Source organism: Limulus polyphemus, unplaced genomic scaffold, assembly GCF_000517525.1.
Source record: "Limulus polyphemus unplaced genomic scaffold, Limulus_polyphemus-2.1.2 Scaffold3246, whole genome shotgun sequence".
Classification (NCBI taxonomy): Eukaryota; Metazoa; Arthropoda; class Merostomata; order Xiphosura; family Limulidae; genus Limulus; species Limulus polyphemus.
In genome coordinates, this window is record NW_013668856.1 from 8262 (window position 1) to 35199 (window position 26938).

The 26938-nt window shown below is 34.1% G+C and overlaps 2 protein-coding genes across 2 annotated transcripts; one reads left to right on the forward strand and one right to left on the reverse strand.

Moving 5' to 3' along the window:
- Window positions 1-715: 715 nt before the first annotated feature.
- LOC106468977 (CMP-sialic acid transporter 1-like) lies at window positions 716-14408 on the reverse strand. The gene is made up of 5 exons (XM_013929431.2): window positions 14292-14408; window positions 11422-11813; window positions 7488-7668; window positions 2435-2564; window positions 716-1094 (listed from the first exon to the last, which is right to left on the reverse strand). The coding sequence occupies exons 1-5, from the start codon at window positions 14406-14408 to the stop codon at window positions 805-807; spliced, it is 1110 nt and encodes a 369-aa protein (XP_013784885.1). The 3' UTR covers window positions 716-804.
- A 3711-nt stretch (window positions 14409-18119) lies between these two features.
- On the forward strand, window positions 18120-23750 carry LOC106468980. Its single transcript, XM_013929433.2, has 3 exons — window positions 18120-18372; window positions 22288-22474; window positions 23438-23750. The coding sequence occupies exons 1-3, from the start codon at window positions 18244-18246 to the stop codon at window positions 23473-23475; spliced, it is 354 nt and encodes a 117-aa protein (XP_013784887.1). The 5' UTR covers window positions 18120-18243; the 3' UTR covers window positions 23476-23750.
- The last annotated feature ends 3188 nt before the right edge of the window (window positions 23751-26938 follow it).

Sequence of the window (26938 nt, forward strand, 5' to 3'; positions counted from 1 at the left end):
GGAAGTAACATAGGGCGTTAGGGAAGTAACACAGGGCGTTAGACCTCAATTCCTATATTTTGAACATTAAAAACGAACAGTCTATTTCGTAAATAATTTTTTTTTCGAAGTAGGAAGCACATTCGGAATTAGTTTGTTTGTTTTTTGTTAAACACAAAGTTATACAATGGGCTATCTGTGCTGTGACCACCATGGGTATAGAAACCCGGTTTTAGTGTTATAAGTACGCAGTCTTACCGCTGAGCAACTGTGGACTATTTGTTTTGTGAATTTGACCGTCGCTCATATAGCACACCCTCGGCCCCCAAAGTGGAATGAGCTGGAACCATAAACCGAACACGCTAACCAGTTCGTACAGGATACTAAATTCACCTCATAGTAACATTTACACGTTTGTTTTGTGTGGTTAACTAACATCATTCACTTGCCATGGGTTAGAGCGCTTGACTGGCAATCTGAGGGTCGCGGGCTCGAATTCCCATCCCACCAAACATGCTCGCCCCTTTCAGCCGTGGGGGCGTTATAATGTGACGGTCAATTCAACTAATCGTTAGTAAAAGAGTAACCCAAGAGTTGGCGGTGGGTAGTGACGACAAGCTGCCTTCTCTCTAGTCTTTCACTGCTAAATTAGGGACGACTAATGCGGATAGCCCTCGTGTAGCTTTGCGCGAAATTCAAAAACAAACAAACACTTGTAACTGTTTGAAGACCAGGTTTCAGACTGCAAAATATATGTTCATCAACACCTAAACTTATCTTAATCATCATTTTAATCTATAATTATTTAATACATTATCCCTAGGACTACTGTTCATTGTCCGTTGCTTCTGGGCAAAATAAGTTGAAATTTTTATTTTCATACAAATAGATGGCAAATATTAAAATTAATAAACTAAAAATAAAGGTTATATCCAGAACAAACTTGTCTGGAAACAAGCAAGCTGAAGCGATAGCAGTCATAATGTTCGCTAATGCAGCCGTATAGAACTTGACAACATTATCCAATTGGCGCATAACGACAGCCATAGTAATTCCTTGAGCTGCGGTTGTGACAACGGTTAATACCAGTAATGACTTGGTGATATTAGACCAACCTAGAAAAATAAGAAACATTAGAGTAATAATACAAAAAAAAAAATTAGTGCAATTTCAAATTGTTATAAAACGTAAAATCTGTAAATTTATAGTTTCATAAACTTTTAAAGTTAAACACAAACAGCTTGTTTATAAATCTGAATAAACTTCCATGAAGTTTTACTAAAGTAGGAGACATGATCATAGTAACCAATATATAATGGTAGGTAGGAGTCACGTACATATCTCGAAAACTGGTTTAATTCATATAATAAAGGTTACCTTGTTAAGCTTTAAAAAAATGTTTGATCATTTAAAACTTTGTCGATAATGGGTATAGCTTTCCTCCCTTTAGATAATACAGATACTTTGTTTTAAGATTTACTTTGAATAAAAGCAGTTATCTGTTCTAAAATTAGCCATTCCTAGAATTAGTATATTCAGGAACAAGGGAAAGACCCAGGAGGACCTGGCTCTTAAAATACTTTTTGAGGAGGCAACAGATCTCCTAGACCCACAGTATTGAGTTTCAGAGAGGGAGAGGGCGGTCGCACAATATATCGGGTTACCCCAAAAAAAGGTACACATTTTAATGTGGCCGAAACAAAGTACAAAATCTGGTGATTACCAAATAGTGAATGCATTTATTTAAAGACTAGTGTTCAAAGTTTATGCTCCCATAATCCCTGTTCACACCGCATGTTCAACATAGGCTCCATGGTTACCGATAACAGCCTCCATTCGGACTGTCACATTTTTCATCACTTCAGGGAATGTTTGTAGGGGGGATGTTCAGATTATTCCGGCGGATACTGACCTTGAGCTCATTAATAGTTCGAGGTTTGGGGTTAGCATAAATTCTGCCTTTTAGAATAGATAACTCCATAAAAAGTTTCACTTGGCCATCTGCGCATTGTCGTCCTTAATTTTGAGCTAATAGACAATAGAGAAAAAGCAGATGGTCAACATCCTCCACAGCCAATTACCGGGATAGTCTTGTCTTAGTAAATAGTGGGATTTGACCGTCACCCTTACAGTGCGCCCAAGGTCTCAGAGTGCGAAGCGCAAATTTGTGGTAAATGAACGCGTACCACATACCCTCGGATTCACAGTCCGCGTACGTTAACCACCTGGCCTATATTGCACGAACTAGATGTTTCGATCACCTTCGAGTAAATGTTACAAATAAATAAAAAAATCATTGGCCATTACTGATGTTGTGTAAACATTTTTGTAAAATTCATTCGAGTCAAAATATAGAGTAGATGTAGAGATACAAATATTTTACTTAAATATAAAACACACTAATAGGAAAAAGCGCCATTAAACGTCAAATAACAACTTAAGTAAATAAACTCACTGACAAAGCTTGAAGCCACTGCCCTCAAATTGCCAGTCAGAAGTACATATATTAAATTTAAGACGGTGCCGAAACAATACAGCTGTATTTGCTGCTCCCAGAAACTGCGACTGTCATTCTTAAAAAGGACCTGTAATAAAAAGTTGTACAATATGATTTTCTAAAATGAATTCAATGAAACTACAGTAAAATATTCAAAAACTTAGAACTCTTCAGTGCTTGACAAGTTGACAGAGCGGAAACTCTTCACAAAGCCACGTGTTCTCAAGTGGCCGAGTTCCGAATGGCAAATTCCAAGATTTGATCTCGTGATGTGCCCCTGAACACATTCCGTATTTTCTGTGTGAGAGTGTTCTGAATATTTCTGACATGACTATTTAACCCATGTATCCCATAAAAATAATAAGTATTGTGCATACTTAGGAAACATGAATCTCACTAAATGATTTGAAACATCAAAACATAGTTTCAAGTTTTCGCTTCTAAGGTGCACCACACTATCTTGTACAATCAATAGTCAAACAAGGATCTTCCTAAGTGCCCCAAAACTATAAATAATAAGGCACATTTTCGCTAATGTATTGTTTGTAAACGTAATACACAATTGGAGAACTTGTTTAGTATTGGATAAACAGGTATTATTTGAACGGTTACAACGTTTCACCAATTTAACCTTGCATCAACAGGTACATAAAAAATGCCAACTATGTTGTTTCACTAAAATAAATTGTTTTTAAATCCAAATAATTTATTTACTGATTATTAGTTACATGTATGTTTACTCTTAGATTACTAAGAAGTTAATCCAGCCCCAAACTGCTAATGACATTTTAAGGAATGATCTTAGCTTCAAAGAGTTTTAATAACCGATTGTGAAAAATACACATTTTCCCAAAATTGGTCTAGGGGTAAACATCATAGCAAATTAATTTATTTAGAAAAAAAAAATGCTGTTTTAATTAATATAATTTGGTGATAAATCATTATGTTATTGCAGTTGTGGTAATAGGCTAACCCTAAAGGTTCAGAAATATTTAATGTATGAACATATTTATTCACTTTGTGGGTGCACAGCTTAATAAGAAATAATGATATAAAAACAGAGAGGACATTGGCTGTAACTCTTATAAACAAATGCTAGTATCCAGACCCATTTCCAACTTATTCACTTTGTGGGTGCACAGCTTAATAAGAAATATAATATAAAAACAGAGAGAGAAAGAGACTGGCTGTAACTTGTAACAATATGTCTTTAAATACAACCTAAAACTGTATTAGGTTTACTAAAAAATGAAAAGTGCCTCGATGGTTTGAGTTACTTATCCAACACTATGCTAAGACCTTTTACTTCAATGATGCTATTGAGTGGAGTCTCAATTTTTCATCTCTATTAAACATATAATCAAAATGTTTATTGTATTAAAAGTCATTTGCCAACTAATTGTCAAAGTTAGCAATTGGTCCACTTGACTCTGTAGTACCTCAAAATCCTCAATACATCCAGAAATTACATTAGCAAACTCTACTGATTCACTAATTATACCCCTATCAATGATTAATATCTACGATGTGGCCGTTTGTTTGTTTCTAGTTTGTAGTTAAGCACAATGCTACACAATGGGCTATCTGTACAAGATACCTTTATTTGTAGTTGTACGCTGTTGTGACTTTTAGGCCTAAAGAAATAGAATGCTATCTGTAGTACGAGTAACGTAAAAGGAAACTTACTTGCTGTACTACGAGTAACGTAAAAAAGAAACTTACTTGTTGAGTTTCAGAGCTGAACGATCAAGTAACTGAATATACGCGATAACTGACTTCACTAAATCATCACTAAATGACTGTAAATAAATACAATATTCATTCACTATTTACTTCTAGCTTAAAACATAAACACTAACTATAAGTGACTCAACACTTCACTGATTCTCGCATTTTTAATCTCCTCTCATTTCACGATACTCACCGTATTGACTAGATTTTCGTGACGTAAAATTTAGAAATTTGTAAGAATACTCCCACAAATGTACTTGATCATAACGTCATGTACGCTTAAGCTAACATCTAAATTTGAACGTTGAAAATATAGCATATAACAATATGTTTCAAGCGTTACAGGGATTAAATTACTGTTGTGAGTAGAAACTAACCACTTGTTTGTAGATTAGGTACATTATATATGGTTAAATTTCAGAATGGATTACAATTCAGTGTCATAAAATACGTTTTTAATATTTTTAATTTAGATATTTGGTTGCTAGAGGAAGCTTCTCATGACATAATGATGACGCATCATATAGGAGCTTCCTGTAGTGATTAGAAAAAGGAGTACAATATATAATTGTGAGTTAAGGTAGTTAATAAGTTGATAAGTTTAGTGTTAGTGAGTTAGACAGTAAGAGTTAGTGAGTTCGTGGGTCAGTTAGTAACATATTCAGTAAGCGTGTTTTTATGGATTGATTATCGAGGAAAGTTTTGTAAGTTGTTTGTGAAGTTAGGCCTACCAGTGAATGTAGACTATAGCAAATGTTATAGAAGAAATAAATTAACTTGTTATCATTACGTGGGATGGAATTCACATTATTTTTACCAAATAGCCAAAAGAGCCCATCCAAATATAGAACATGCTATAACACTGATGTCAGAAGTGGGATTATTTCAGTGAAATTAAAATAGGCCTTTCACTAAACTTCAACAAATTCAATATAACAATACTAGCACGAAGCGAGCTCGAAAATATGCTGGAGATAATGAAATAGCAGAAAGAATAACAAGCAAGAAAAGACAGTACATTAAAATAATATCAATAACAAAGAGACTGAAAATTAGTAGAACAAAACAGAAAACTAAAAGAAGATTGAAGAAGTACAGAGAGACATTTAAGAGTAAGGAAAGATAATAACAGCAAGATCAATGAGGTATTAAAGAATATCAATATAAGAATAAAACATTTGATAACTACCTTATCAACAGGTTTGGATGGACACGCCAGAAGGAAGTATCAAAAATAAAGTTCATGGGCAGATTATGAAGGAAATAAGAAATTTTAGCCAACCTTGTGGAAGATTTAGAAAGTTTTACCAGTTATCTTACTCAGATGCTCCACCTGAAATGATGGCTTCGTTGGAACGTGACCTATTTGTAGATGCTATAACAGACGAGGATTTGGGTGGTGGTACTTGAATCCATTAAGGTCACAGATATACAACTAAAGGCGCCATCTAGAAGTTACAGATCATTATATGAAGTAGTCACTATAATGTTAATAAGACTGTATTTCATCGAGCTGTACCATCTCTGCTGCAGTAAAGGAAGAACTCCAAAGTTAAGCAGGTGTCAAGAAGGGTATGTATTTTATTGTAAATGATCAATAACGTGGTATACAGAATCCAAATGGATATGCAGTCCACTGTGATTATCTTTAGAATTACATCAGTGAGAGAAAAGCCAACTGGATAACCTAAGAGAATGAGTTACCAGTAGAAAACCAAACTGCTGAAGAACCCAGGATTTCCATGGAGATCACTTTCAGAGGATCACCAAAGATAGAGCCACTGTGCAGTTGCTTGAACACTTTTCTAGAGAGAACTCCCCCAGTAAATAGAATAGCAAGTGACAAAAGGGGACAAGATGTCATTTCACCTGCGTACAATAAGCCTCGGAAAGAAAATCCACAAAAAAGATTTGGTGACTGCACAGTATAGACACTTTAAAGTAAGATATTAAAAATGTTGTTTTGTTAATCGGAATTTTTTGTAATTTGATAATACCACTACTCAATAATATAATGAGTGTAATAATTCGAATTATTATTATTATTTTGTATTTTTAAATAATGACAATTGTTTATTATGGAATTAAGTTAATGTACTATTTTATTTATGTATTACGATTTTTTAGGGATCTCACAATCAAGGAAGAGGGCAATGTTGTAAGCTATATTTTTAATATTTTAATTTAGATGTTTGTTTGCTAATGGGTGCTTATCAATATCTAGAAGCTTCTTTTATTCAGTAGAAAACGTATATAATATGAAGATTCTAGTTAAGTTAGTAAATTAGTTGGTCAGTTAGCGAGTGAGAATATTTATTATCGATCACGATTAACAGCGTAAAAAATTTTGCAAGAAAGTTATGCATATTCCGAATTTTTGTTTAAACGTTGTTTGTGAAGATAGGTCTATGTAGGAAACGTTATGGTTTGTTTGAGCACATGAGGGCTATCTGCGCAAGCCGTCCTTAATTTAGAAGTGTAAGACTAGAGGGAAGACAGCTAGTCATCACCACCCACCGCCAACTCTTTTACCAGAGAATAGTGGGATTGATCATCACATTATAACGCCCCCACGGCTGAATAGGCGAGCATTTTTGGTGTGACGGGGATTCGAACCCGCGACCCTCAGATTGCGATTCGAGCGCCCTAACCACCTGGCCATGCCGGGCCGCAAACGTTATAGATTAATACGTTATTGTTATACTTGTACTGGACTTTTTATTATTATCACTAAATAATCCAAAAAAAAACATAAGCCTCCCAAAGATAGAGCATTTGTGTTTCTTTAGGTCAAAATAAAGTATTTTAGCATAAACATTCGCTACATTTAAATAGAGATATAAAAATAACTTAGAAAATTGAATGGTTCAAATTTGTCCACATATGTATTTATTACAAATAGTGGTGTTTAACTTCAAACCAAAAATTTAGGGCACATTCAAATATTCACAGACAAAAATATTTTGAAATGGTAATATCAAGTTTAAATGGATTTGGCGCTACTCGGAAAATAATTCCTTCCGATTTATCGAAACTGTTTACGAACAGGTAATTGTTGTAAAACCAAAGAATATATATATAAAATATTGTAAAATCAACTTATATCTATATTCATTCATTTATTTTTCGTGCTGTCGGAAATGCTTGGTGTATCCTTCTTTTGGGTCTATTCATCTGGGTTAAATCAATTTATGCAAAATACCATGCTTAATCAGCAAAACTGGTTTAGAAAACATTGATGAAGTCAATACACATGTCCATCAAAATGTGTTTCTCTCACCTCTGTGTACACTGAAACCACGCTTGCCAAAATGCTGTTGACGAAGCTTAATAGAATTGCCATAAGTGGCGCTGGGGTTCCTTCCATTGTGAGGCTACGAATCTGGCTGATAGCAATAGCCAGAATAAACAAAACGGCAGCCACCCATTGAGAAGAGGTCACAATTTTACGAAAAACTAACCTGAAATGTTCAAAAATACATTACAGTTGTTTAAACATGACATAAACAAGACTTCAAAATACGAACATTACAAATTAATGAATTTTGCTTTTATATCTAGATTTAAGTCCTGAATCCAGCGGAATCCAGAATTGTATGCCTTATCTACGCGATATCTCGCGAATACTTTCGTAAAAATTAGCACTGATGTATATTCTATAATAAATATGTTTATAAACCCTCCTTTATGAGAGGCTTGTTTAAGTATAACTTGACAGAATATGTTTTAGATATGAAAAAGTACTCCATATTCTCTTAAAAACACTTTTTCATAGAACTGCTCCGACATTTTGAGAAGATGCTCATGACACATCAACATATATAAATGAGGGGTAAAAAAACTGCCTTAAATATTCTGTAAACGATTCTTTAGTTCTTGTGTGGTTCCGACGAAAATTCATAAAACTAAAAGTAAACTGAATAACTTCCGTCCATTGCAAATCATGTGTAGGATTTTTTTTAGATGTTAAAATATGTCCCCCGGTGGGTACGCGGTTAGTTTATGGGCTTAAAACATTAAAATCCGGTGTTCGATTCCCCTCTATAAACAGAGTGCGGGAAACCCACTTTAAAGTTTGACGCTAAAAATTAAACTGGATATTAACGTTTGAATTATTTTGAATTTCAATATAATTTCGAGTTTTTAATAGCTTAAGTGAAACTATATGGAGAGTGACCTGGTGGTTAGGGCGTTCGATTCGCATCTTGCAGGTCGTGAGATCGAAACCAGTTGTCGAACAAGCTCGCCCTGTTAGCCTTGGGGCGATATAATGTAACGGTCAACCCCATTACTCGTTGGTGAAGAATAGTTTAACAGCTAGCAGTGGGTTGTGTTGACTAGCTGCCTTCGTTCTAGTCTATCACGTCAAAACTAGGGACGACTATCACAGATAGTCCTCGAGTAGCTTTACTTTTCCTGGTACTTCCGGTTCAGAGAATCAAATAGTATTGTATACATATATCACATAAGCAATCATGTGTAAAAACATAAAACACCACTCTTGGTTCTAGAATATGAGAAAAACAACTGATTACCAATATGGCGAAATTCCTGAACATTGTCTTGAAGTGTTTCAGTGATGTATATATAAAAAAGAAAAATTAAACATATCTAGCAATAAAAACATTTTTTTTTTACTTTTACTAGATCACAAACAATAGAGCTAATATTGTTACACAAGGTGCTTATAAAGACCACCACATATTTAAAATGATCATATCTTTAAAAATGTTGGTCCTAGGAAAACTAAACAGAGCCAGCAAAATTATTGACCTACTGAGATGGTATTCCAGTTGTAACGCGTAACGCAATTAAAATGCACAGAAAAATATTAATATTTTGACACCAATTTCAGTTTAATAGAGCAACAGAAAGAAAATAGTGGATGTTAACATTGTCCGGAGAGAATGCTGTTGTGTACAAAAAGGATTTTTGTATATATGCAAATAAGATTATTTTAAAAAGTCATTTTCGCATGTTTGACCCATTTTTAACCAAAAGAGCATTTCATATAAATAATAATATTATTTGAATGTTGTTACTTTCACAGTATTATTTTTCAAAACAAAACAGAAATCCTCCATCTTTGACCATAATGCCAAATCCAGTAGTTTTGAGTATTTGAACTAGTTTTAAAAAGAAAAATACCTTCATATATAATAATATATTTAAGTGATATATATATATGGTGAACGGGTCAAATTTCAAAAAACTTATGTGGGCATAATGAAGCAAAATGATATATTAATGTGAAATTATCTTATAATTAGAATAGTCCATATGTTAAAATGAGTTAATATAATCATCTTATTTGCATATACAAAAATATTTTTTCTACACAACAGATGGAAAAAAATATACACGCCCGCAGTTTTGTTTTTTGACATCATTGACCAAAAATTAGTGTAAAATAATTCTATTTTTTTATGTATTTCAAATAATTACTATTGCAATACTAACTCGGATGCTGACTTTTGGTCACTGATCTTTCCATTCCTTTCATCTGATGCACAATCGTAAGCTTTATTCAAGAAGTATGGACATGGTAAAGAGTGTTTCAAAATACTTTTCATGATTCTCAACCAAGTATATTGTGGTATAGAATGGTACCAGGTGTTTGCATTTTATGTGTTTTCTTTCAGTTCGATTTTTACACAGAAAGTCGCTCAACTAAACAAATCTAACTTCTCGTCATTCTAGCTCTCCCAGGGATGTGAATTCATTAATTGGCAATTAACCACATTTTCTTGCAGAAAATATATATCTCTAACACCTAAAAGTAGAAGGGTTGAATAATTTATTACTCAGAGATGCTAAGACAAAGATAGTTTTGATACTTAACTTTTACTTTTTTCATCACATAGATTTGAAAAGTTGTAGCCCAATTTAGATGATTAATTCAGCTTGGACAATATTTGCAGTTCAGCAGCAATATACAGAGGGTTAAGTGCGTTATATTAAAACAATTTTGGATATACAAATCAGCAAGTTACGTGCCAACCACAGTTATTATCAAGTCGTGGTGAAATGACATGTATCAGAACTACATTTTTGGAGTTAGGAAGAGCAGTGTGGTGCCACTGAAAATTGATCACTTTTGAGAAGGGTATGTGACAGCCCTTTCCAATAAAAAATATTCTAAAACTCAGTTCATAAAGATTTTTCAGACTATTAATTTAGAATTTAAAAGATAGGGATATACCTTGTACTTAATGGCATTGGAAAAAATAGAATATGGATCAATATGGAGCACCAGGAACATCCAGAAAGAGACCTGCAACAGTTCACACCTCAACTATGATAAGCAAAGTGTAGGGTCTTGTAACAGGTGAGAATCTAAGAATGCAAATGTCAGTAGAAAAGGCTGTCCAAATGCCCCAGGCAACAGTAAGCAACACAACCAAAAAGGATCTCTGTCACATGTGCGCAAACTGGTTTCACTGCATATCCAGGAAAAGGAGACCAACTGTAAAAAACTGTATTAACAGTACCTAGCCACAGTAAAATATCAATACCTGGCTACACTCAAACAAGCGTATCTTTACCTTGATAACTGTAACCATTTGATGGGTAAAAAAGGTGGTAAGTGGTACACCATAAACTTTTTTCATTGCTTGATATTTTACCAGACACAACTTAAGGATTAGTAGAATTGATAAAAGGTCAAGGAGAACTCTGCTTACTAACAGACCAAAGATCTATTTGTACCCTCTGTACCACACAGAAATGATGGCTTTGTAAGTAAACGAGGCCAACAGGGTATGACTTCACCAAGATTTGTAATAACTTTAGTTCAACTGTAGCATACCTCAAGCAACTGGAGAATTAAACGGACATTTATGCTATTTCATAGGAAGACATAACAGTCAAGTTGTCAGATGCAGTGCCTATAGCTTTTTGTGTGATCAGACTGTTGAACCGGGTATTGAGAAACCATCGTCCACCAGATAGACTATGGAAACCATTTAAGGAAGAGTGATGTACCTTGGACATGACAGTCTTATGACAGAGCCTTTTGCAATAGCAACTACGTTGCAGGACTATTGTCAAGATAAAAAGACGTCAGATACAGCATGACCAGACATGGCTACACAGATTGTAACGGCATGGTGATATTCCAAAATCATTTTGATATAATGTACTCAACCCTTTGTAAAAGAATGAGCTTTATACTTAATAACGCAAGAGAGGAATAATGGAACTATAAGACCTACCGGTAGATGATGAGTGTGAAGACAACTTTGCTTTGAATCAACACTATCCATACGGCTGGAGTTATGAAAGTCAATGCATACAGGAAAATGTTGCTGGTGATAGCATAAATCAACGACGGAAACATAAAAATCAACGATGGCCGAAGGTTCGAGATGGATTTCGTCATGACGAGGTGGATGATTGTAACTGTCAGAAATTTTAAAGCTTCTACAGCTGTAACCATTTCTGTTTGTGGTATAGGATATCGATCCCCATTGTGATATAACAATGCATAACTGAAGACGCTCTTTCCAACATCCACTGTTAAAAGTAAAACTACCAGCAACTGCTTGACAAAGACTCCTTCGGTTTTGCGTTGAAGTGACACTCCTCGAAGCACAGGTAAGTCTTCCTAATTAAGACACAGTGAACACAGAAAATTATTTCAGAAATGTTTCGGCTAACGAAGGATTCGTGATTTCCTGCTCATTTATCAAATATACTAGGCTATACAGCTCCTACATTGCGAATGTCACTTTATCATAGTGAAAATTGCCAAACTATAAAAAATGGAAAGCATTCTTTAGGTCTAACATATTTTTGTTTCGAAATTTATTTTTGTGTTTAAACTCCAGACAAAAATTTCGCCTATTTTTTTGCTTACTTAGATGAAAATTAAACTGCGCAATGGGCTACTTTGGCTGTGGCCACAGCAGAAATCGAACCCTAAATTTTTGTCTTTCTAAATAAGTAAATATTGTTATTTGTAATTCAAAGAGTTAAGAGAGTAGTAAGTGTTTAAAAACCGCTACATACGAACAGCTTACTGTACAGCGATAACGAAGTTATGGAAAAAATCATCTAACGTATTTCTCAAATTTCATCCAATTTAAGTAGGTGAATAAATTACAATAAAGTGGCTTATAATGGCCAGTCAAAAGCACGTTAAAGGTTTAATTTTCCCATATGAAAAACAAAATCTTTGTTTCTGATCTTTTCATTGTTTAATAGAGCTTCTTGAAAATGGAAAACATAAATTTTAAAATTTTTACTAAATTTATGTTCCCGTTTCCCAAACGTTAAGTGTTTGTTGCCGTTACATTTTTTTTGTACATCACTAAACTTCAAGTCGCGTGCAAGTTAAATATTTATTTATTCAAAGAAGCGTTTTGTTGTATTAAATTGAATAATTAGTTTGCACACGATATTACTACAGTAAAAGTGGAACCGTGTTAGAAGAAGTCAAAGCTAAGTCAAAAATGTTAACACTGACCTAACTTGGTTTTACTAAATCAAGAAATTCGGATTTTTGTTTGTGTTGTTCACTAACGGCTGTGCGGTCATATGTAAAAGCTGTTGAAGGCATATATTTGAACACGCGTTATCTTTTCACAGTGTAGCTGGTAACACCTTTCACAGTATTAAAATAAATCAAATCGCACGCGAGTCAGTTTAATTCTGTCTATGTGGCAGAATAAACCACGAAAACCGTGAAATATCTGCAGGCGAAGGATACAAAGAAGAGATAGACTTCTTCGGCTCACCCCGCCGATGGGCAGGATTACCTATGTGTGCTCTTACGTTACTTGATGAAGTCATTACGTAAGTGGAAGGAGTAAGGTTTTTTGTTTTTTTTAAGAATGAGGTTTTCTTGTAGTTAAGCGTAATGCTACATAAAGAGTTATCTGTGCTCTGTCTGCAACAAATATCGAAACTCAAACTTTTGCGTTATAAACCCTCAGTCTTACTAACAAGTCAGTGTGGGATGAAAGAATTAATACATATTGTTATTAATCTTTACCCTACTTCTGATTTGTGAGTCGTAAAATTAATAAAAATACACTCCACCAACTTATATGATTTCACATAATCTAATTCACACCAAAACAGTTGTTGTTCATGGAATTTTATAATATAAATACCGTCTCAACCACTAATAGGTCTGTCGTATCAAGTCGACCTGATAAGCCCTGGCATTGAGCGAAAGGCCTCGTCGGCACTGGATACAGTAAATATAGCGTGGTTGACCTATTGTTTTTCATTCTTCTTTACTTTCATTCATACTTTCTTAGAAAAAATTACTTGTATGTTTAAGAGGTTAGAAGGTCAAATATACTGAACATTATTGAAATGTAATGAACGTCAACTGGGCACTGGCATCTTTCTCTATTTCCTTGTTAAACGAGAAATAAAAGACAGCTGTAACGGTCGTAGTAATTTGATCCATCACAAATGTTACTCTTCTTTTTCTTTTATCAACACCTAAAGTTGAAAAGTCCCCCCGCTGGGACAGCGGCAAGTCTACGGATTTACAACGCTAAAATCAGAGGCTCGATTCCCCTCGGTGGACACATCCGATAGCCCGATTTGGCTTTGCTATAAGAATTGATGATTATTAGATGATTTATTTTTATAATATGGAATTTATTATTTGAAGCAGTAAAAAAATATGGATTCATGGCGCATGTGCGCGTAGAAAGACAGATAAAATAAGTATCCTAATCAGTTTAATGCTGGTTTGCCATTAGTGGCATTACGGCGATCTAAGCTCAGTCCGCCTGCTGGCCTAAATTCCAAACTATATAATTAACCCTTACAATACAGACACTTTCCTGTGGGAAATAACAAGGTAGCTATTTCACAGTCTTGCTAGCAGCCTTGATCCTCAATTGTAGAATTACGTACATGAACCTCTTTTCATAACCCGAGAATGGTTATAATAGCATCAGAACAGGATTCTAGTTTGGACTAACCGTGTAATTACTTTTAAATGAAAATTGATTTTAAAAACTTTGAAATGCACATTATATTGGAACTAAGTTTTCATTCCCAAACTTGCTCTTTCATGCCAACTGAACCCTAAGAGTGGCCAAACTTGTTAAAGAATTACCTTAGATTCCTGATCTAACTTCAAGGAGTTTTCTGCATTTTTAGGAACAAGAGAAAAGCTATCCGGAATCCGGTTTTCATGGCCAGTAGGTGCTCTCTGGAGTTCAGTTTCAGACATAACAAAACTTTTATTTTAACAGTTATTGTGAGAGATGTTCTTTCAGATACTGCTCTGCGTAGAATGTGAAGTTTACGTTTATGTATTTCAAGACCGTTTCAGCTATATATATTCCAGTTGCTTAAAAAGATAACAGCTGCAATGTAGTTGTAGTTTTGGACGAAACCTATTTTACAAAGAGTAAATAAAGATAACATATGTCTGCTGTATAACAGGTTGGTTGAGCAGAAAATTTTACGAGTTAATTCTCAATGTCACTGAAATTAACTGAATCTATGCAAAGAAAAAAGCTAGACACACATTCACAAAAACAAAATGAAACAATATTTATTCAATAACACAAGACAGCAGTGTATAAGTTAGCACAAAGGATAATTGCCTTTACTGGAGAACGTTAGCTCGTGACCTGTATAGGATCTCTAAATTCTGTATGTTTTCTGTCCCAGTCTGAGAAATTCTCACTTTATTTACTTAAAGTTATAACATCATACCTTCTCAGGGCGAATAGCGCTACCCACGTGACTGATCATTATCATTAGAAAATAATGGGGAGGAGTGTAACCTCGAAATATTATCTGACTTACCATTGTAGAAAACTGCCGTCTACTTCATACACAAGGCGTAACCTTAGAGTTATCTTCTCTATGAGTAGATCAGCACATATCTAGAATATATCTATAAACATAAAAGATCTACATCAATAAAAGGAATAACAAGCATGATGTGCCACACAGTTACGATAATTTTCAAGGCTTGTATTTACCTCAACCTCATTGTCCACTGTAAACATGTGCTTTACTAATCTATTACCAGGATTTTTCTCCTTACAGTTGTAGCATCCAATAAATAAATCAAATATAAATTTGCAGGTAGAGGAAATTTGTGTATATATTCTATAAACTTTGTGCATTCAAATACATAATATCACAACAAAAAAAACAAAAACAAAAATGTTTGTACGCGAGGCACGAGTTTTCTCCCTAGTTCGTATATATTATATATCAGCTATCAAATTCAACTTTTTCACTGCTCTAACGTCATTTATATATATTAGATATCAGTATAGGCAAAATATCAAATTTAACTTTTTTCACTGCTCTAACAGTATTTGTATATCATAAATAATATTCAACGTTAAACTGGTATACAATTAAAAACATTTTATTTAGGCCTATCTATGTGCCAAAATACTATAAGTATTTGTATATATATTAGAAATATAAGCACTATATCAAATTCAATATTTTCACTGCTCTAACGGTATTTGTATATAGTATAAACCTAAGCAAGATATCAAATTCAATATTTTCACTGCTCTAACGGTATTTGTATATAGTATAAACCTAAGCAAGATATCAAATTCAATATTTTTCACTGCTCTAATGGTATTTATACATATATTAGAAATATAGGCAAGATTTCAAATTCAATTTTTATTTGACGAAACAATTGTATGAACGATCAGCCCATAACCAATAAGATAGCAGATCATAATCTTGCATATTTTAAAAACTATTGAATTATTTCTTATTAGTACCATAATACAAAATGTTATTTTTCTATATTATCAGGCAGGACCTCTCAGATGTACAGAGAGGTCGGGCCACTTCTATTTTTTGAGGTCCCTGGCTATAATTAAAAAATTATGACACATGAAAACCAAATAAGACAATCATTAACACAAAAGAAAAAGCGAAACAATTTGAATATTTAATTTGTCTATATAATTTGCAGCGCTAAGCTGAGAGCGTGTGTTACATTTTTGTCCGATTGGGAGGCACATAAAAACAAGTCATGAAATTTAACAAATACAAAAAATAACAAGTGTCTAAATTTGAGACCCGGGTCAAATGTTCTGCTGCCCCCACTAATTGGCTCTATTAACGGGTATATAAGATATATAAATATACACACACACACACACACAGTTAACGTGCTTTATGGACTGATAATATCTAACAACTTTTATAAAACACCGATCTCAAGTATGAAACTAGAAATAATCGTGGAATGTTGAAACAAGTATTCAGTATTTTTTTCTTTTTTCTGCCCATATGCAATGACCTATACCTCTTAACTGAGGTAATTTTTTATGTCAGATCTTTTAAATATATTAAGTAAAGTGATTTTATGTTGTTTTTTTTTTCGAATTTGACACTTTCTTAGCCGCGGCATAGCGGCTCACAGAATGGCTCTGGGTTTTTGTTTTTCAAGTACAAACTTTTAGCTCATAGCTTCGTCATCTCTTGAATGATTTGAGATTTAATTACAGTTTTGGACTCAAGAGGTCAAACCCTTTCGATTGATATATTTGACCACATACCGATATTAATTTACTCTAATACTGCCTAGAAGCATTCCAATTTAAGGGTAGGCTGGTAGAGATTGTGTTGAATAATAAAATTGAATTGGGTATACGTGAGCTCAACGCTTGGTTTGCTGTCCCATGAAAATATAGCTAATAAAAAGGAAAAAATGTCTCGCAGATTAATTTATTTTAATCCTGCCTAAAATAATTTCAAATGCCGTGGCTATTGAGGATTCCCTCTTGTTTATTAATATAGTAACTCCGCAGGCAGCCATACAATGATTTAATGACTTCAAGACAATTTTGTCTAGTTGTAGAAACTTAAACTAATATGGTGGCTTTTAAAGATTTAGCAAAATCTCTTTCTAGCCCTCTCTCTACTTACACGTATTTTGACATGTTCTGAAACTTTGATTTTAGAAGAAGAAAAAATCAATTTGGCAAATATCGTCACATTTACAGCAGTAAACTTTAATCCTAAGTTATTATTCGTAACTAAATACTGTGTTAAAACACAAGTGCATACTCTATAGATGAATGCAAACAAAAACGTCTTGTTTGAAGTTGATACAAAGCTGTAATCCTATTTACAAACTTTGCGTTGTTATTAGTTTATGATAGTATAATCAAAGTGTTTTCGAGGTATAAGATTTTGAATAATTTAAAACTTTCGTTGGCACTTCATGAATTCACTGAAAACGAAATCGGGGGGAACGACATCGATTGCATTATCAAAGGAATCAATCAATCAATCCATATTGCTTTAAAATCTTTCAGGCCTCTCTGAAAGATAATCAGGGGCGCTCAGACACTTCGTTTCTCTTAGCCCCGCTCGTGGAATTAAGGATTATTATTTAAGAGAATTGTTATTTTCTTCTAGTGGCCGAAACTTTATGAAACTTAATTAAGTTTAACTGGCGGAGTGTGACCGTTGACAGTACATTGTTAAAGGATTAACAGGCATGTTGAAATTCTTGAACGTCGAAGACAAAGGTCGAGAGTTCCTGAAAAATTGTTGATAAAATAAATGGGTTATATGGTTGAAGTGGTAAGGGTAAAAGTTAGATGAAACCAGGATAAATATCCAGGATATTGTTAAAATTTAACAATGTTTACTGTTACGCGGAAAAAGAGTTTTGTTGTCACGAATTTTATAATATTTACCCCCCCCCCCCAAATAAACCAGTTTGTTCTAGTATCGGATCGCCTTGGGGTATTTAGCATAGTAAACTTCATTTGAGAATTTGAGTGGGACAAGTGTTATAATTGTTAGTTACCTGAACAGGTTTAGGTCTGACGTAGGTCAGTTTCCTTTTCACGTGACTTAGCTGACGTCGAATATCCTTGAAGTAACGAAGTTTGGTCAGAAAACCTTACGCAGCCACTTTGTAACCACTGTAACCTTTCTTTAGTCAGAGTGGTTGGTATAATTAAACTAATTATTTCCTAGAATCTTAGAGCAGTGTGTGGGTTACTCAAGCTTATTTAAACAGCCTCAGATTCAGAAACATTACATAAATTTCAACAATGGGAACTATAAGGACCACGATTTTCGTTATTATGGGCATCTGTCTCATAATCAATGTATTTGGCGATAAAGTCGACCACCCGCAGTCTTCCATGGTGCAAAAACCGATCGACAGCGTTCACAACTCTGTAAGATATTTCTTCTATTTACATTCTAGTTTGTTTTATTTTTAGACAAGTGTACTTAAAAAAAAGTCAATGGTGTACATACGTACCTGCGGACCACATGAGTAATTGTAAAGCTATACGTTCACAGTGTAACTTGTAAGTGTCTTGTTTGCGAGATGTTTTGTAATGACGCGTAGTTATGTATGATTTGGCGCTTTTCTTTCTTGTACCGTACTAAGCTGGTGAATAATACAGAATTTGTTTACTGAATGATGTCGTTTGGAATTCGGACTTGATAACATTAATACTCATTCCATAGAGTAAGTACACATTATGTAGGCACCAAGACTTGATGTAGTTGAGACCTTTAGTGAGTATCTGTAGCTAGGGAAATATGTGTTTTAATTGATATGTTAACTAAAACAGCTCACTTTAGTTTTACCGTGCCAACATAACAAATAAACACTGCTAAAGTGTTCTACAAAAACTGATTTATCTGTCTAACTTGGAAAGAGTTCCATATGGCACCCCCACCCAATTTTGTGGACCCGAAAATTGGTGCATGTACAAACCTAATAGAGAATCGGTGGTGGTGTGTCAAAAGACAACTACCAACAACACATAACAGGGCAAAGACATCTGACAAGCATTTGTGTGAATACATGTGGAGAATATTATATTCTGATAAAAGTAGCCTTTTTGATGCCTTTATACAAGACATTTGTAAAGTTTATCCCCAAGAAGATTGTACATCTAATTAATGAAGTAAGTGGTATAATAATGTATTAAAATTATCAGATCATACTATTAATATGATTTATTAATACATAAATATTACTTTGGTGAATTTTTTGTAAAATTGAGTGGGGGTGCCATATGGAACTCTTACCTCTAACTTCATTCTGTGAAAGGTGGTCTTTTTTTGTACCTGTTTCTACCTTTACCATATCTGAACGGGTTTACAGACCGTTCAAGTGGAAATTCTGGTATGTAATATGTGTGTGTGTGTGTGTGTGTGTGTGTTTATATGAACTTAAAATGCCGTCACGTGAACTGGTATCAAAGTAAAACAGCTTATTGCGTTTCTTATAAGAAATATGTTTTATTTCTCCAGAATATTTGTGTGTATTTTGTTAATTACATGATTTTTTCAAAACTAATTAAAGACGTTTCCTGATATCCAACTTTAATAACTAGTGGTGATTCCGGTTTTTATGTTTTGTTACACACTTCAGAAATTATTTGTGTGTCAACGGTATTCATACGTTTGATTAAATTTCGTTTTGTTTGCTAGTCGAGCGCCCTAACCACTAATCCATACCAGGCCCTTAAGATTCGAAACGTACGGTTTCGTCAGATGATTCAGTAAATACAGACTTTTTACAGATATTATTTTGCATTGTTAGTTTAATATAAGGACTTAAGACTAACCCAAGTTTCTTGAAGTGGCTGAAGATATCGTTAACATATATTTGTTATAGGTTTTAACTAACTTGTGTATGGATTTATGGCATTAAGTTCTTCTCTTGAATTTGTTATACAGGTTTGTTTGTTTCGTAACTTCGCACAAAACTGCACAAAGGATATCTGCATAGCAGTCACTAATTTTGAACTGATACTGAAACTAAAGAGCTAGTTAACAGCGCCCACCGCCAACGCTTGGGCTACATTTGTCTGATCGAATAGTAGGTTTTATCCATAATTCTTATGCTGCAGCACACTGACGGATTTACAGTCCGAGCACACCTAATTACCTGGCCACGCTCAGCCCTATAATTATACGAGGATAGTGTCGTTAACTCTTTCACTGCTAAATAACAATATTTCATTACTAAACGTCTTGAGGAGGGAAGACGTGTATGATCCCTTGGCAATGAAACAGTTTACTTATAAGTAATTACCTTTCAATTATGGTCTCAATATTTAATTTTGGTTCAAATGTTATTAACTAGAGAACACAAATGATGCATAACAAAATCACTAAATAGAATAAACCAGTAACCGTTTACAAAAAGAAAAAAATATTTACAAATTTTGGGTACGGACCATTAATCTAAGTAAGTTCAGTAAATATTTCTTCGAAATCTTACAACTTCCGCCTAATCTGTATGGTTATTCTAATTACAAATCAAGCCGACACTAATTAACTTTTAGTAGTTTTTTGCGAAACTTCTGATTACGTAGGCTATTAAACTTTTATTACCTCGTATGAACCCTCATTCAAGAATAATAAACGTATTTAGCTCAAATGCAGAAGAATGAAGTGTTTACAAATAAAAAAAATAAGTTTTATCTCCCCTTTTACGAGCTTAGTTGTAAAGTTGAATACTCAAAACACTAAAATTCGTGATTTAATCCCCGAGAGCCCATTGTGCTTAACAAGCATTCCATTAAATTATTTTGTAATCGTTTGCAGAAATAATACTATAAACTTTAGTTTATTTAAGTAAACTTGTGCTGCTAAATACTTCTTAATCAGAAAGTAAGGGAAGGGGGAACGTCGTTATATTGCAGTGTAGAGTTCATTGTAACCTTACGATACCATAGAAAGTATTGCTATAAAAACGCGCTACTGAAGTAGTATCAAGCGACATGCATACACCCTGGGTTACTAATGTTACAACGTAATATTTGAAAAGTTCGTGATTATATCATATCTATATACATGCAAATATTTTGTAATTTAAAGCTTATTGTGCAAATAAACTGTTATATTCATTTTAGTAACAAAATGAATAAGGCAAAGCTTCAATCGGCGATTACCGTGATTGTCTGTGGATCTGCAGTTCTCGTTACCGCCAAAAAATCGCGATTTGCGTTTTGGGAACTTGGGTGAGTAGATAAGAGTAGTCCGAAAATTGGAGGAAGATTCTGCTGACTAGCTACTTTCCCTCTTGTTTATCAGTTCAAAATTAGAGACGGCTGCGATATAGAACTTTTCAGTAGGTTTGTGCTAAAGTCTGAAGCAGCCAAACAAACACTGGTGTTCGAGGAATCTGTTTTAATACGCGAAAGATTGTAATGCTCTGTTTTACAGTAGAAGATTGTAATGCTCTGTTTTACAGTAGAAGATTGTAATACTCTGTTTTACAGTAGAAGACTGTGATATTAGATACTTTTGTCACCACAATCCATATGCTTTCACCATTTTTTGTTACCTAACATGAATGATATTAGTTTCACGTATAGGAAATATGGTTGTCCCATATTATAGATTATGTTTATCAGAAATGCTCTGTTGTCATGTACCATAAAAGTTATTGTCCTTTTGCTTATTCATTGTAATGTTTAACATTAGAAAAACCTCATTTACGTGTGACAGATCGAGGGAGGGCAGCCAACCATAAATTCCCACTGCCACAAAGGCTATGCCCGGCTCTTTGGTCAGAATTACGAAAGTGACTCACTTTTATAACACTGAAAGTACTGAGTACGTTCATTAGCATCACATCTCAAACTTTTAATGTCCAGCGTGACACGCTAACCGATGGGCAACGCCTAGACCACATCACAGTCAGATTTGAAATCAGTTGGTTTTTAAACGTGAAAAATGCAAGAATGATTAGTTTAAACATAAATACAAAATAATTAGTTGTACAGTTGTATGTATTATTTGTTGCTTAAGGCAGTGGTTCCCAATCTTTTTGGCCCGAAGCTCCTCTCATGCACATCGTATATATAAACAACACGAGAACAACAATAAATTAAAATTCAATTATAAATAAAAAAAATCTCAAAGATACACCCCTCAAATTGTTGCGCTTTACGCCCAAACCTTGAAAGCTTATTGGTTAATACGCCCCTGGCCGCACCCCAAGGGGACGCGTCCCTCCGTTAGTTCACGGAAATCTGTGTATTCGAATTGGGTTTATCGCTGTTAGTCAACAAATATTTTGATTTTATTTAGATTAACAAAACTGATTTCCGTTTCTTTAGGATCAGACCCGGGAGATAGGTGCAACGTGCCGGTACAGTAACGACTGTAAAAGTGGTTGTTGTCTCTACAGTCGTAAGACCGAAAAGAGAACTTGTCAGAAGATGGCGCTTAAAGGAGAAAGTTGTACCAGCGGTCAGATCAAACTGAACTCCTACGTAGACTTTTGCCCGTGTGAAAAAGGAAACAGTAAGTGACTTCTATTAATTTACATTGAAAAGAAAGTAAACTCACAAAGAGCGCTGAGTTTACTGTGGACGTCTCCTGGCATTTTATTTCATTTCGAGATATTTTGGGATATGTAAGGAATAAAGCAGGTGTTTCACCGAAACAAACAATAAGGAATGTAGAAGCGTTACTTGCGTATATGTCTAAAAATAACATTAGTAACGTAGTTCGAAATAGGATTGGAATGTCATTACTTTACGTGTGTTTTACTAATCACCAATTTCTAGAATATTCGCCATGTTTTCATTTTTGAAATATTCACATCTAGTTAAAATATGATTAGAGTGCAGTGATATTTTTATTAATTTTGTGAACAGCAATTGAAATAATGAAAACCCTTGAACCTTAATTTTGTTGACTAATGCCTAACGTTCAAATACCATCTGGTACAGTGGCCTAACGCTGGTTTCGAAATGAGCTGAAACAGCTTCTGTGGCTACCGAGTGAAATTTATTATTTAAAAAATATCGCGACTGCTATAGTAACTAATGATTACGCGAGTAAATTATTGAGAAATAAGATTTTAAACACACTGCTGCAATGTAAATAATTCATTTCTTTGTCATTGAAAAAAAGTGAGGGGGGCTTGTCCCCATGTAAATTATGGCTGATACATATAACAGATGAAATGGTACAATTTATATTTCGAAAAATAATTTTACAGTAACTAGTTTAAACAGTTGTTAATTGATATTTTGTTCTCTAACTTGTATAAGCTCGATATCTGTCTTTTATTAATTCGAAACCAAAAGTACTTCTTTGATGGTAATGGAACTAAAAGTGGTTACATCTCTTATGTATGTACTAACTGTGAAATGGGAAAATGAGCAGCCAGTTTCTGTTATATAAATACCACAATGTATGACCTATCTTTGAAATGTTTTCTTTCTGTCACCTTTTTGTATTTATTTTTATTTTTTACAGAATTCTGTGAATACCCAGACAACATATGTAAGGAATAAAGCAGATGTTTCACCCGAAACAACCCACCAATAATGTGAAGTGTTACTTGCGTATATGTCTAAAAATAACATTAGTAACGTAGTACGAAATAGGATTGAAATGAAATGTCATTATTGTGTCATTACGCGTGTTTTACTAATCACCAATTTCTAGAATATTCGCCATGTTTTCATTTTTGAAATATTCACATCTAATTAAAATATGATTAGAGCGCAGTGATATTTTTATTAATTTTGTGAACAGCAATTGAAATAATAAAGAACCTTGAACCTTACTTTTGTTGACTAATGCCTAACATTTAAATACTACAAAGTAAAGCAGTTTCTTTTTTTTATTTAATACCATCTGGTACAGTGGCCTAACACTGTTTTCGAAATGAGGTGAAACAGCTTCTGTGGCTACCGAGTGAAATTTATCATTTATAAAATATCGCGACTGCTATAGCGACTAATGGAACTAAAAATGGTTACATCTCTTATGTAGGTACTAACTGTGAAATGAGAAAATGAAGCAGCCAGTTTCTGTTATATGAATACCACAATGTATGACAAACATATATATATGTATATATACATACATACATGTATAAAACAAAACTTATGTCCTATTGCAATTAAAATTAAAAGATATAAGTGTGTATATATATATAAAGAAAAACGACGCTCCTCCGTTCACTTTACTGTAGAGAAAACCATTTTTCATATTCTATATTCAACTTCCCCTCCCCCTAAAATGACCTGGTGGTTAGGGCACTCGACTATCAATCACTGAACACGCTTGCCCTTTGAGCTGTGAGGGCGTTATAGGGACGGTTAGACTTCGAGTAGCTTTGGACGATATTCGAAACAAACCAATTAAAATAGGCTCACGTTTAAATTTATGGAAGTGACTTTATGAAAATTATACACTGTTCTCAACTAATGGTCCTCCGGGGGTCAGCGGTAAATCTACGGAGTTACAATGATAAAATCCGGGGCTCGTTTCCCCAAGGTGGACACAGAAGATAGTTGAAGAGTGTGAGATGGGACTTCTTTGAAGAAGGTTTCTTAAGAAATATTGACTCCTTTAGTGACTCAGTGATAATTTTGAGGGCTTACTATACTTTGCTTTATTCAATTTTTGAAAATATGTACTAATTTTTGTATGGGTATACATTAACAAATACAGCAGTTTATCTTTCAAAATTCATTTCAAGGGAAAACGTGTAAACAATATAACTGTAGATCTGGGGGAAAAAAACTTTAATACTGAAATTGTCATTCAATAATTAGTGTCTACTTTGAAAGACAAAACTTAACATTTCTGTGAGTGAATTGCTATATAAGGTCAAAATGTATTCTATCAAAAAATTTGGCTTACATTATTTAGAAACAACAGTGAAAAACAATCTTTCATTAATCTTTAATAAGAGTGAATGACTTTAAGTGTGTGTGCATACCTGGGCCTAGCATGGCCAGGTGGTTAGTGCTCGACTCGCAATTTGAGGGTCATAGTTTCGAATCTCCGTCTCACCAAATATGTTTGCTCTTTCAGCCGTGTGGGACGTTATAATGTGATGGTCAATCCCACTGTTCATTACTGAAAGAGTTGGCAGTGGATGGTGACGACTAGCTAGCTGCCTTCCCTCTAGTCTTAAACTGCTAAGTTAGGGCGTCTAGCGCAGATAGGCCACGTGTAGCTTTACGCTAAATCATAAACAAACAAAGCATCATACCACGTCTTTAATGACTAGGATTCGGATAGTATCCTCTCGGTTAATTTTTACACCTCAAAAGGGACTTGTGTTGATTGCATGCATGTATAGTTAAAGACTGATAAGTCCACTCTTCTGTACCATCCCCAGTCTCCATTCAATTAGCCTCTGTTTTAATTTTGTAGCTATAATATATTTTCTTGGAAATATCTTAGTTACTTTATAATGTAGTTTAAATGTGATTTAGTAAATTTTTCAATCAATATTTTTTATAAGAAAAATTAAATAACTTTAACAAATTGCTTTTGTAATCCTAAAGTTAAAAGTAATAAATACAGTTGGTCTCTGCTTGCTTATTCAAAAATCCAAAGTAAAAATATTTTGCCTTGTTCATTTAAAAAATAAATAAATTAAGAAGTACTTAAATAAATTCATATAAAAACCATTATTAGTGGTGAAGCACCCTAAAATAATCAAATAGTTCAACTATACTTTCTCATTGGCTAACTAAAGTATTTGACCTTATGAACGTGTTGCGAAATATTAAACAAATGTTTCAGCTTTCTTTCTCACGAGCTGCCATTTTACAATAAACACACGCTTCGACCAAGCAAAATCATGGACTTGGGACGTGTTGCAAAATAACAGTTATCACAGGACATCCAGTGAAGACATTAGGTAAATATAGGGTACAGTTGAGAATAGGAAAAACTGAAATTGAAAACCACTTTTTCATGTGTTAAAAAAAAAAGTAGATGCTAACGAAAGACGAACACACCTGAAAAGAACAACTAATATTGTCTGCATATCGGTGATAAGGGAGAGGATTCTCAGATAAAGTGATTCTAACTTGACGGATATTTAAGTTTAAACAATTGTTCAGGGATGTAAAATGTAAGCTGATGCCGCTTAGTTGGAAAGATGTTTATGCAAGACAGACTATACAGGATGAGAAACTGTTAACCTTTCACTTTATTTGACGTCAAGCCCTTGGTCACTGCGCACCAATCACTAAAGGAAGACGAGTCCACTCTAATTGCTGGATCAATCATCTCGAAGTATACACCCATGAGTTTGAATAGATTATGCTGCCAAACCATATAAAATTGATGTATATGGACCAAAAGTGTAGTTGTCCCCGGTCTCGTGGTTGCTCCAGAGGGTTCCAGGCCTTCCAATTCTTTTAGCTAAGTTCCTGAGATGTACAGACAGAAAATGCTAGTTTATCTAGACGTGCAAGACTTGCACTATACTAACTCCATGTAACTTTTAATTGCTACTCTCCTTTCACTAATAATATTGGCAGGTGGAAATATGATGTATAATGCAAAAGTCGTCAAAGTTAAATAAGTAATGTTGATAAGGTTAGAAACGTTATGGATATAATGCATGTTACTGGAAGTGTAAACTTTTATGTAATCTATGTTATTGTTTTCCATTAATTATAAGCCTTCATATATTTATGTTAAGCGTTAATATACACAGCGTGGTCACAAGTAAATAGACACCACCTTTTCAGAAAAAATGAAAGTTTTCAGTCATATTCACATGAATTGATATATTTATAATTTAATTGATATGTAGTAGATCTTCCTTTCGCTTCGTGGAGTTCATTGATCCTTTGGGGCATCGTGAGAATCATCTCGTCAATTTTAGGTTGTGGGATTTTCGCACACTCTTGCTTCAAAACTTGGAGTAGATCGCTCTTCGTAAGTTTGTTTTTTTTTTTTGTTGTTGTTGTTTCTTGACTTGCTGGTCGAGTATGGCCC